This window comes from Dendrobates tinctorius, unplaced genomic scaffold (genome assembly GCF_039654945.1).
Source record: "Dendrobates tinctorius isolate UK_male_01 unplaced genomic scaffold, ASM3965494v1 ptg000342l, whole genome shotgun sequence".
NCBI lineage: Eukaryota > Metazoa > Chordata > Amphibia > Anura > Dendrobatidae > Dendrobates > Dendrobates tinctorius.
Window position 1 is genome coordinate 3579316 of NW_027362008.1, and position 13925 is coordinate 3593240.

At 51.2% G+C, this 13925-nt stretch overlaps 1 protein-coding gene across 1 annotated transcript in view; it reads left to right on the forward strand.

Moving 5' to 3' along the window:
• Positions 1 to 13925, forward strand: part of LOC141074935 (uncharacterized) — an 80306-nt gene that overhangs the window by 28821 nt on the left and 37560 nt on the right. The window contains exon 4 of the mRNA XM_073562261.1: positions 8229 to 8352. Within this exon, the coding sequence (XP_073418362.1) occupies positions 8229 to 8352 (124 nt within the window). The remainder of the gene's footprint in view (positions 1 to 8228; positions 8353 to 13925) is intronic.

Genomic DNA, 13925 nt, shown 5'->3' on the forward strand with positions numbered 1-13925 from the left:
TGGGTGATGAGGGGAGAGGTGACTGCTGGGACATTATACAGGATGGCACTGGAGGATTCTGGGTGATGAGAGGAGAGGTGACTGCTGGGACATTATACAGGAGGGCACTGGAGGATTCTGGGTGATGAGAGGAGAGGTGACTGCTGGGACATTATACAGGATGGCACTGGAGGATTCTGGGTGATGAGGGGAGAGGTGACTGCTGGGACATTATACAGGACTGCACTGGAGGATTCTGGGTGATGACCGGAGAGGTGACTGCTGGGACATTATACAGGACAGCACTGGAGGATTCTGGGTGATGAGGGGAGAGGTGACTGCTGGGACATTATACAGGATGGCACTGGAGGATTCTGGGTGATGACCGGAGAGGTGACTGCTGGGACATTATACAGGACTGCACTGGAGGATTCTGGGTGATGACCGGAGAGGTGACTGCTGGGACATTATACAGGACAGCACTGGAGGATTCTGGGTGATGAGGGGAGAGGTGACTGCTGGGACATTATACAGGACGGCACTGGAGGATTCTGGGTGATGACCGGAGAGGTGACTGCTGGGACATTATACAGGACTGCACTGGAGGATTCTGGGTGATGAGCGGAGAGGTGACTGCTGGGACATTATACAGGACGGCACTGGAGGATTCTGGGTGATGAGCGGAGAGGTGACTGCTGGGACATTGTACAGGACGGCACTGGAGGATTCTGGGTGATGAGAGGAGAGGTGACTGCTGGGACATTATACAGGACGGCACTGGAGGATTCTGGGTGATGAGGGGAGAGGTGACTGCTGGGACATTATACAGGACGGCACTGGAGGATTCTGGGTGATGAGAGGAGAGGTGACTGCTGGGACATTATACAGGACGGCACTGGAGGATTCTGGGTGATGAGAGGAGAGGTGACTGCTGGGACATTATACAGGACGGCACTGGAGGATTCTGGGTGATGAGCGGAGAGGTGACTGCTGGGACATTATACAGGATGTCACTGGAGGATTCTGGGTGATGAGAGGAGAGGTGACTGCTGGGACATTATACAGGACGGCACTGGAGGATTCTGGGTGATGAGGGGAGAGGTGACTGCTGGGACATTATACAGGATGGCACTGGAGGATTCTGGGTGATGAGCGGAGAGGTGACTGCTGGGACATTATACAGGAGAGCACTGGAGGATTCTGGGTGATGAGGGGAGAGGTGACTGCTGGGACATTATACAGGACGGCACTGGAGGATTCTGGGTGATGAGGGGAGAGGTGACTGCTGGGACATTATACAGGACAGCACTGGAGGATTCTGGGTGATGAGGGGAGAGGTGACTGCTGGGACATTATACAGGACGGCACTGGAGGATTCTGGGTGATGAGAGGAGAGGTGACTGCTGGGACATTATACAGGATGGCACTGGAGGATTCTGGGTGATGACCGGAGAGGTGACTGCTGGGACATTATACAGGACGGCACTGGAGGATTCTGGGTGATGAGGGGAGAGGTGACTGCTGGGACATTATACAGGACGGCACTGGAGGATTCTGGGTGATGAGGGGAGAGGTGACTGCTGGGACATTATACAGGACGGCACTGGAGGATTCTGGGTGATGAGAGGAGAGGTGACTGCTGGGACATTATACAGGATGGCACTGGAGGATTCTGGGTGATGAGCGGAGAGGTGACTGCTGGGACATTATACAGGACAGCACTGGAGGATTCTGGGTGATGAGGGGAGAGGTGACTGCTGGGACATTATACAGGATGGCACTGGAGGATTCTGGGTGATGACCGGAGAGGTGACTGCTGGGACATTATACAGGACTGCACTGGAGGATTCTGGGTGATGACCGGAGAGGTGACTGCTGGGACATTATACAGGACAGCACTGGAGGATTCTGGGTGATGAGGGGAGAGGTGACTGCTGGGACATTATACAGGACGGCACTGGAGGATTCTGGGTGATGAGAGGAGAGGTGACTGCTGGGACATTATACAGGATGGCACTGGAGGATTCTGGGTGATGAGCGGAGAGGTGACTGCTGGGACATTATACAGGACAGCACTGGAGGATTCTGGGTGATGAGGGGAGAGGTGACTGCTGGGACATTATACAGGATGGCACTGGAGGATTCTGGGTGATGACCGGAGAGGTGACTGCTGGGACATTATACAGGACTGCACTGGAGGATTCTGGGTGATGACCGGAGAGGTGACTGCTGGGACATTATACAGGACAGCACTGGAGGATTCTGGGTGATGAGGGGAGAGGTGACTGCTGGGACATTATACAGGATGGCACTGGAGGATTCTGGGTGATGACCGGAGAGGTGACTGCTGGGACATTATACAGGACTGCACTGGAGGATTCTGGGTGATGAGCGGAGAGGTGACTGCTGGGACATTATACAGGACAGCACTGGAGGATTCTGGGTGATGAGGGGAGAGGTGACTGCTGGGACATTATACAGGACTGCACTGGAGGATTCTGGGTGATGAGCGGAGAGGTGACTGCTGGGACATTATACAGGACGGCACTGGAGGATTCTGGGTGATGAGAGGAGAGGTGACTGCTGGGACATTATACAGGACGGCACTGGAGGATTCTGGGTGATGAGGGGAGAGGTGACTGCTGGGACATTATACAGGACGGCACTGGAGGATTCTGGGTGATGAGGGGAGAGGTGACTGCTGGGACATTATACAGGATGGCACTGGAGGATTCTGGGTGATGACCGGAGAGGTGACTGCTGGGACATTATACAGGACGGCACTGGAGGATTCTGGGTGATGAGCGGAGAGGTGACTGCTGGGACATTATACAGGACGGCACTGGAGGATTCTGGGTGATGAGAGGAGAGGTGACTGCTGGGACATTATACAGGATGGCACTGGAGGATTCTGGGTGATGACCGGAGAGGTGACTGCTGGGACATTATACAGGACAGCACTGGAGGATTCTGGGTGATGAGGGGAGAGGTGACTGCTGGGACATTATACAGGATGGCACTGGAGGATTCTGGGTGATGAGGGGAGAGGTGACTGCTGGGACATTATACAGGATGGCACTGGAGGATTCTGGGTGATGAGAGGAGAGGTGACTGCTGGGACATTATACAGGAGGGCACTGGAGGATTCTGGGTGATGAGAGGAGAGGTGACTGCTGGGACATTATACAGGATGGCACTGGAGGATTCTGGGTGATGAGGGGAGAGGTGACTGCTGGGACATTATACAGGACTGCACTGGAGGATTCTGGGTGATGACCGGAGAGGTGACTGCTGGGACATTATACAGGACAGCACTGGAGGATTCTGGGTGATGAGGGGAGAGGTGACTGCTGGGACATTATACAGGATGGCACTGGAGGATTCTGGGTGATGACCGGAGAGGTGACTGCTGGGACATTATACAGGACTGCACTGGAGGATTCTGGGTGATAACCGGAGAGGTGACTGCTGGGACATTATACAGGACAGCACTGGAGGATTCTGGGTGATGAGGGGAGAGGTGACTGCTGGGACATTATACAGGACGGCACTGGAGGATTCTGGGTGATGACCGGAGAGGTGACTGCTGGGACATTATACAGGACTGCACTGGAGGATTCTGGGTGATGAGCGGAGAGGTGACTGCTGGGACATTATACAGGACGGCACTGGAGGATTCTGGGTGATGAGCGGAGAGGTGACTGCTGGGACATTGTACAGGACGGCACTGGAGGATTCTGGGTGATGAGAGGAGAGGTGACTGCTGGGACATTATACAGGACGGCACTGGAGGATTCTGGGTGATGAGGGGAGAGGTGACTGCTGGGACATTATACAGGACGGCACTGGAGGATTCTGGGTGATGAGAGGAGAGGTGACTGCTGGGACATTATACAGGACGGCACTGGAGGATTCTGGGTGATGAGCGGAGAGGTGACTGCTGGGACATTATACAGGATGTCACTGGAGGATTCTGGGTGATGAGAGGAGAGGTGACTGCTGGGACATTATACAGGACGGCACTGGAGGATTCTGGGTGATGAGGGGAGAGGTGACTGCTGGGACATTATACAGGATGGCACTGGAGGATTCTGGGTGATGAGCGGAGAGGTGACTGCTGGGACATTATACAGGAGAGCACTGGAGGATTCTGGGTGATGAGGGGAGAGGTGACTGCTGGGACATTATACAGGACGGCACTGGAGGATTCTGGGTGATGAGGGGAGAGGTGACTGCTGGGACATTATACAGGACGGCACTGGAGGATTCTGGGTGATGAGCGGAGAGGTGACTGCTGGGACATTATACAGGACGGCACTGGAGGATTCTGGGTGATGAGGGGAGAGGTGACTGCTGGGACATTATACAGGACGGCACTGGAGGATTCTGGGTGATGAGCGGAGAGGTGACTGCTGGGACATTATACAGGACGGCACTGGAGGATTCTGGGTGATGACCGGAGAGGTGACTGCTGGGACATTATACAGGACGGCACTGGAGGATTCTGGGTGATGAGCGGAGAGGTGACTGCTGGGACATTATACAGGACGGCACTGGAGGATTCTGGGTGATGAGCGGAGAGGTGACTGCTGGGACATTATACAGGACGGCACTGGAGGATTCTGGGTGATGAGGGGAGAGGAGACTGCTGGGACATTATACAGGACGGCACTGGAGGATTCTGGGTGATGAGGGGAGAGGAGACTGCTGGGACATTATACAGGACGGCACTGGAGGATTCTGGGTGATGAGGGGAGAGGAGACTGCTGGGACATTATACAGGACGCACTGGAGGATTCTTGGTGATGAGCGGAGAGGTGACTGCTGGGACATTATACAGGACAGCACTGGAGGATTCTGGGTGATGAGGGGAGAGGAGACTGCTGGGACATTATACAGGACGGCACTGGAGGATTCTGGGTGATGAGCGGAGAGGTGACTGCTGGGACATTATACAGGACGGCACTGGAGGATTCTGGGTGATGAGGGGAGAGGTGACTGCTGGGACATTATACAGGACGGCACTGGAGGATTCTGGGTGATGAGCGGAGAGGTGACTGCTGGGACATTATACAGGACGGCACTGGAGGATTCTGGGTGATGAGGGGAGAGGTGACTGCTGGGACATTATACAGGACGGCACTGGAGAATTCTGGGTGATGAGGGGAGAGGTGACTGCTGGGACATTATACAGGACGGCACTGGAGAATTCTGGGTGATGAGCGGAGAGGTGACTGCTGGGACATTATACAGGACGGCACTGGAGGATTCTGGGTGATGAGCGGAGAGGTGACTGCTGGGACATTATACAGGACGGCACTGGAGGATTCTGGGTGATGAGCGGAGAGGTGACTGCTGGGACATTATACAGGACGGCACTGGAGGATTCTGGGTGATGAGGGGAGAGGTGACTGCTGGGACATTATACAGGACGGCACTGGAGAATTCTGGGTGATGAGGGGAGAGGTGACTGCTGGGACATTATACAGGACGGCACTGGAGAATTCTGGGTGATGAGCGGAGAGGTGACTGCTGGGACATTATACAGGACGGCACTGGAGGATTCTGGGTGATGAGCGGAGAGGTGACTGCTGGGACATTATACAGGACGGCACTGGAGGATTCTGGGTGATGAGAGGAGAGGTGACTGCTGGGACATTATACAGGACGGCACTGGAGGATTCTGGGTGATGAGGGGAGAGGTGACTGCTGGGACATTATACAGGACGGCACTGGAGGATTCTGGGTGATGAGGGGAGAGGTGACTGCTGGGACATTATACAGGATGTCACTGGAGGATTCTGGGTGATGAGAGGAGAGGTGACTGCTGGGACATTATACAGGACGGCACTGGAGGATTCTGGGTGATGAGGGGAGAGGTGACTGCTGGGACATTATACAGGACGGCACTGGAGGATTCTGGGTGATGAGCGGAGAGGTGACTGCTGGGACATTATACAGGACGGCACTGGAGGATTCTGGGTGATGAGCGGAGAGGTGACTGCTGGGACATTATACAGGACGGCACTGGAGGATTCTGGGTGATGAGAGGAGAGGTGACTGCTGGGACATTATACAGGACGGCACTGGAGGATTCTGGGTGATGAGGGGAGAGGTGACTGCTGGGACATTATACAGGACGGCACTGGAGGATTCTGGGTGATGAGGGGAGAGGTGACTGCTGGGACATTATACAGGACGGCACTGGAGGATTCTGGGTGATGAGCGGAGAGGTGACTGCTGGGACATTATACAGGACGGCACTGGAGGATTCTGGGTGATGAGCGGAGAGGTGACTGCTGGGACATTATACAGGATGGCACTGGAGGATTCTGGGTGATGAGCGGAGAGGTGACTGCTGGGACATTATACAGGATGGCACCGGAGGATTCTGGGTGATGAGAGGAGAGGTGACTGCTGGGACATTATACAGGACGGCACTGGAGGATTCTGGGTGATGAGGGGAGAGGTGACTGCTGGGACATTATACAGGACGGCACTGGAGGATTCTGGGTGATGAGCGGAGAGGTGACTGCTGGGACATTATACAGGATGGCACTGGAGGATTCTGGGTGATGAGAGGAGAGGTGACTGCTGGGACATTATACAGGACGGCACTGGAGGATTCTGGGTGATGAGGGGAGAGGTGACTGCTGGGACATTATACAGGACGGCACTGGAGGATTCTGGGTGATGAGCGGAGAGGTGACTGCTGGGACATTATACAGGACGGCACTGGAGGATTCTGGGTGATGAGGGGAGAGGTGACTGCTGGGACATTATACAGGACGGCACTGGAGGATTCTGGGTGATGAGCGGAGAGGTGACTGCTGGGACATTATACAGGACGGCACTGGAGGATTCTGGTTGATGAGGGGAGAGGTGACTGCTGGGACATTATACAGGACGGCACTGGAGAATTCTGGGTGATGAGCGGAGAGGTGACTGCTGGGACATTATACAGGAGGGCACTGGAGGATTCTGGGTGATGAGCGGAGAGGTGACTGCTGGGACATTATACAGGATGGCACTGGAGGATTCTGGGTGATGAGCGGAGAGGTGACTGCTGGGACATTATACAGGATGGCACTGGAGGATTCTTGGTGATGAGCGGAGAGGTGACTGCTGGGACATTATACAGGACGGCACTGGAGGATTCTGGGTGATGAGGGGAGAGGTGACTGCTGGGACATTATACAGGACGGCACTGGAGAATTCTGGGTGATGAGCGGAGAGGTGACTACTGGGACATTATACAGGAGGGCACTGGAGGATTCTGGGTGATGAGCGGAGAGGTGACTGCTGGGACATTATACAGGATGGCACTGGAGGATTCTGGGTGATGAGCGGAGAGGTGACTGCTGGGACATTATACAGGATGGCACTGGAGGATTCTTGGTGATGAGCGGAGAGGTGACTGCTGGGACATTATACAGGACGGCACTGGAGGATTCTGGGTGATGAGGGGAGAGGTGACTGCTGGGACATTATACAGGATGGCACTGGAGGATTCTGGGTGATGAGGGGAGAGGTGACTGCTGGGACATTATACAGGACGGCACTGGAGGATTCTGGGTGATGAGCGGAGAGGTGACTGCTGGGACATTATACAGGACGGCACTGGAGGATTCTGGGTGATGAGCGGAGAGGTGACTGCTGGGACATTATACAGGATGGCACTGGAGGATTCTTGGTGATGAGCGGAGAGGAGACTGCTGGGACATTATACAGGACGGCACTGGAGGATTCTGGGTAATGAGCGGAGAGGTGACTGCTGGGACATTATACAGGACGGCACTGGAGGATTCTGGGTGATGAGGGGAGAGGTGACTGCTGGGACATTATACAGGATGGCACTGGAGGATTCTGGGTGATGAGGGGAGAGGTGACTGCTGGGACATTATACAGGACGGCACTGGAGGATTCTGGGTGATGAGCGGAGAGGTGACTGCTGGGACATTATACAGGACGGCACTGGAGGATTCTGGGTGATGAGCGGAGAGGTGACTGCTGGGATATTATACAGGAAGGTACTGGAGGATTCTGGGTGATGAGGGGAGAGGTGACTGCTGGGACATTATACAGGACGGCACTGGAGGATTCTGGGTGATGAGAGGAGAGGTGACTGCTGGGACATTATACAGGACGGCACTGGAGGATTCTGGGTGATGAGCGGAGAGGTGACTGCTGGGATATTATACATGAAGGTACTGGAGGATTCTGGGTGATGACGGTGTCGTTGTTGTCAGGTTCCTATAAGGTGTCAGGACGTCGCTGTCTACCTCTCAGTGGAGGAGTGGGAGTATCTGGAAGGAAACCAGGATCTATACCAGGACGTGATGATGGAGGAGCACCGGCCTATTACACCACGAGGTGAGGAGGGATATTATAGACTGTAGTGCAGTGGTATCCAGTAATGAGTAGTGATGAGGCAGTAACCCAGCAAAGTTCAAAACAAAATGGATTTTAATGTCCAACTCACAGCAAACCATAGCACATAATATCCTCCGCATCACATCCGGGAAATATTGCCTCTGGATTTCAGTCAATAAACATGCCAGTCCACCTCCGGATCACTGCTGGGCACAGGACACTCTACCTCCGAGACCTGTTATCGTGGGTGACTGCAAAGTCGTGTACGCTGTGTGTGCCAGGCCTTTCAGCTCCCTTGGCTGTTTGGCTCCTCTTGCCTGTGTTGCCTCTCCAGAGCTTCCTGCTCTGCACTCTTGCAAGACAAGGCTGACACTCACCCTGACACACCCAAACCCTTTACTACAGGGTTTTTAACAGGAATTTGTAGCCATGGGCCACATGGAAAAACTGGGCTGGGAATGAAACAGACTGCACCACCAACATCCTGTAGTCTGTTTCAAAACACAAAAGCCCAAAGCAGGTTTTCCCTAAATCTGCATTGGACAACCAGCATGTCCAAAACATATACTCACTTTTATTCTGCATTGCTATCACAGCTATGGCTGTGACTGCAATGCACTCCCATGGCCTCAATACACCTCTTTGCGCAACCTGGGGGGAACACACAGTGATCTACACTGGTCACTGCCTCACAATACTCACACACATATTGCCGTGATCACTGGTTTTGAGGTTTAAATCTTGAAGGGAACCTGACATGTGAAGAAAAAAAAAAACGCTATTAGGGCTCATACTCACATGCGAGAAACTCGGACGAGTCTCGCACATCAATACCCGGCACAGCTGCTGGTACTCGAATCAGAGCGTTCAGCTGCTTGAATTTCTATGCAGCAGAACACTCCGATCAGTGCCGGCGGCAGTGCTGGGTATTGACGTGCGACACTTGTCCGAGTTTCTTGCATGTATGAGCGCTTACTCTGCTGACTTGGGGTTATTAGCATTAGTCGTGTGGCTGTGCACTTGCCAGCCTGGCTATTGGAAGAAAAGTCTGCAGGGATGTAACCTTTGGGACATGTCTCTTCTTTTTAATACTGTGGTGTAGTGACCACTGTGTCCGCTAGGGGGCGCTGTGTGGATGTCCTAGGAGAGATGATGAATGGTAGAATACTGAATGACCGTTGTGTATCTCAAGGTGGGTGGCCTTGAAATGGAGACTTATGTGTGTGTTGATCAGCAGTAATAATGCTGAGGTGCTGTTTCAACGTGTCCGGCAGAAGTCTCCAGGTAGCTGGTGAGTTGGGCGCGACTAGTTACCTACAAATCCACCCAGGGGTGTGGTTAAGAACGATATTGTAAAGAGTGTGAGAATGGTTCAAGGACCTGTGATGAGCTCATAGCCATGTGACCTAGTGGCCGTGGCTAAGGACCATATAAGGTGGCCAGGGTAGGTCACATGGGTGAATGCTTGGACCCGGTTGGTCCGTTGTGGAAGGTCCCGCTGGGAAGATTGGGGTTCCTGCCTGATATCTGTGAATGCTGTGAGTAATGTTATGATTGGGTCACCGAGGAGGAAAACCAGACCAAGCTAAGCCACAGAAAACCAGAGAGGTTGGTAACTAGCAGATTGCAGACCCCTGATACACACAACTAGCAGTAGCCGTGGAGCGTACCTACAATGATTCTAGACGCCTCGACACAGCCGGAGGACTAAATAAGCCTAAAGCAAGAAGAGGGGAAATCTAAACTGCCCCAGAGCAGACCCCAAAGGAATAGATAGCCCCCAAACATATATTGTCGATGAAAACACAAACACAGGTAGGAAAATAGGCTGAGCAAACGATGGGGCCCACACTAACTAGAAAGGACAGGAAAGGAAAGATACTGTCTGCAATCACACCTAAAAACCCTGCAAAAATACACTTCTGATAGCAAATAAACCCCTGAAGTCACTAGACTTCCCCCATTATATCAGCACTCTGGCATATTCTGAAAACAGAGCAAAAAGAGGACAATCTAATAAGGGACAAAAAGCAAACTGTCACAAACAGTAACATCAGAATGGAAATTCAGCACAGCCCCAGCCGGGGCTGGCTGACCACACAAAACTGAATAGACAAAACCAAATCAAATGTGAACAATAGCAAAGAACACTTAGCTTGAGAATGCAGGGACTGAACTGGAAACTAAGATCTCAGGAGGCAGGAAAAATCACCAGCAGGGATAGAGGGAGTCGGCTGTCTTAAATCCAGTCAGAGACTCCAGATGTCCAATCGTCGTCCTCATTATCAGGTGGCAGATGTCTGTTAATTAGATCAGCTTCATTACCTCCTGTAACCAGTGAGCCTGGAAAGAGAACTCACGACTCTTCTGCCAATACAACCAGCTCCACCACCCTCGCCAGCAACCAGAGGCAGACCAGAAAGTGAATTCACTACAGTACCCCCCCCTTGAGGAGGGGTCACCGAACCCTCATCCACGCCACCAGGCCGATAAGGAAGGGCCCGGTGAAAAGCACGAACCAATCTATCGGCATGAATGTCAGAAGCAGAGACCCAAGAATTATCCTCCTTGCCATAACCCTTCCATTTGACCAAGTACTGGAGTCTCCGTCTAGCCAAACGAGAATCCAATATTTTCTCTACCTCATATTCCACATTGCCTTTAACCAATACAGGGTCAGGAGGTGCCGCCATAGGAACTACTGGCTCAACAAACCTCTTCAACAGAGATTTATGAAACACGTTATAGATCTTGAACGTAACTGGAAGAGCCAATCGAAAAGAAACAGGATTAAGAATCTCCAAAATCTTATAAGGTCCAATAAATCTTGGCTTAAACTTAGGAGACGCAACCTTCATAGAGATATTCTTTGACGACCACCAAACCATATCACCCACTTTAAACCGGGGACCAATGGTCCTATGCCAGTTGGAAAACCGCTTGGCCTTTTCCTGAGAGAGGGACAACTTATCCACCACTTGGTCCCAAATCTGCTGCATTCTCTCTACCACAGTGTCCACACTTGGGCAGGCTGAACATTCCACTTGCCCTGAAGAAAATTGAGGATTCTGTAACCCAAAGTTATAGAAAAAGGGCAACATCAAAGTGGCAGAACTAGCTGTTTAGCGCGAATTCGGCCAAGGGCAAATATGAGACCCAGTCATCCTGATCAGCAGATATAAAACATCTCAAATAGAACTCCAAAGTCTGGTTTGTTCTCTCCATCTGCCCATTGGTCTGAGGATGAAACGCAGAGGAGAAGGATAACTGAATTCCCAGATTGGAACAAAAAGCTTTCCAGAATCTGGAAACAAACTGGACTCCTCTGTCCGAAACAATGTTCTCAGGAATCCCATACAACCGAACCACCTGTTGTAAAAACAAGGGCACCAACTCTGTATAAGTTGGCAACTTTGGGAGTGGTACAAGATGGACCATCTTAGAAAATCTATCTCAAATCACCCAGATAACAGTCATTCTCTGAGAGACAGGAAGAGCAGAAATAAAATCCATTGAGATATGGGTCCATGGCCTCTTGGGCACCGGCAGGGGCATCAACAACCCACTAGAATGCGAGCAGGATTTAGACCGAGAACAAGTCCCACAGGACTGCACAAAATTCCTGACATCATGAGATAAGGCAGTCCACCAAAAAGACCGACTCACCAAATCTCTGGTACCAAAAATACCTGGATGACCAGCCAATGCAGAGCAATGAACTTTAAACATCACTCTCTTCCTCCACTGGTCAGGAACATGCAATTTTCCCATAGGACAACGCTCAGGTTTGTCCTCCTGAAATTCCTCCAGGGCGCGTCTCAATTTGGGCGAGATGGCAGAATTACCCCCTCACCTAGGATCGTAGTAGGCTCGGTCACAATAAGAGAATCAGCAAAGAAACTCCTAGAAACTGCGTCTGCCTTAACATTCTTAGTGCCCGGAAGAAAAGAGACCACAAAATTAAAACGCGTGAAAAACAAGGCCCACCTAGCCTGTCTAGGATTCAAGCGTTTGGCCGACTCCAGATAAATCAAATTCTTGTGGTCGGTGAGGACCACAACTTGATGTCTAGCTCCCTCCAACCAGTGTCTCCACTCTTCAAATGCCCATTTCATGGCCAACAATTCCCGATTCCCCACGTCATATTTACGTTCAGATGGGGAGAACTTTCGAGAAAAGAAGGCACAGGGATTCATTTTAGAAGTCATCGGATCTTTTTGGGACAAAACAGATCCTGCACCAATCTCAGAAGCATCTACCTCCACCTTAAATGGAAGTGAGACATCAGGTTTCCATAGAACCGGAGCAGAAGTGAATCTCCGCTTAAGCTCCTGAAATGCCGAGACTGCCTCTGGAGACCAATTCAGCACATCAGCGCCCTTCTTGGTCAGATCAGTCAGTGGTTTGACAATACGAGAAAAATTACCTATAAATTTACGATAAAAATTAGCGAAACCCAAAAACTTCTGGAGAGCCTTCAAAAAAGTAAGCTGAACCCAATCATAAATGGCCTGTACCTTGGCCGGGTCCATTTCAATAGTCGACGGAGACAAAATAAATCCCAAAAATGAAATCCTCTGTACACCAAAGAGGCATTTCGATCCCTTAACATACAGGGAATTTTCCCTCAAAATCCGGAACACAGTCCGGACATGTTCCACATGAGGATCCCAATCACTGGAAAAGATCAAAATATCATCCAGATAGATGATCAAAAACTTATCCACAAAGTCCCGGAAAATATCATTCATAAAGGATTGGAAGACAGAAGGGGCATTAGTGAGCCCAAAAGGCATCACCAGGTACTCAAAATGTCCCTCCGGAGTATTAAACGCCGTCTTCCATTCATCACCGTGCTTGATGCGAATAAGATTATACGCCCCCTGAGGTCAAGCTTGGTAAAGCAGCAGAATAAATCTGGAGAATAAATCAGACATCAGAGGTAACTGGTACTGATATTTAACCGTCATCTTGTTAAGGGAATGATAATCTATACACGGTCTTAATGAACCATCTTTCTTGGTCACAAAACAAAACTCAGCACCTAAGGGTGACGAGGATGGTCTAATATGACCCTTCTCCATCGACTCCTTGATATAAGATCGCATAGCATCATGTTCGGGTACCGATAAGTTGAAAAGCCGACGCTTGGGAAATTTATACCCGGGCATCAACTCAATTGCACAGTCATAACTCCTATGAGGAGGCAAAGACGCAGACTTACTCTCACTAAATACATCAGAGAAATCAGCCAAATAATCAGGAATATCATGAGACTGGGGAGAGGTGGAGAAAACAGGAGCGTCCCTAAGAACACACTGACAACCCCAACTCACCACAGACCCAGATTTCCAATCCAAAACTGGGTTATGAGTTTGCAACCAGGGAAAACCCAGAACAGTAGTATCATGCAAATTGTGCAGCACCAAAAACTTACAATTTTCTTGGTGGTCTGGGGCGACCCGCATTATCACCTGGGTCCAAAACTGAGGTTTATTCTCCGCCAAAGAAGTAACATTAATACCCCTCAAAGGAATAGGCGTCCGAGGTATCATGGGAAAACCACAACGTTT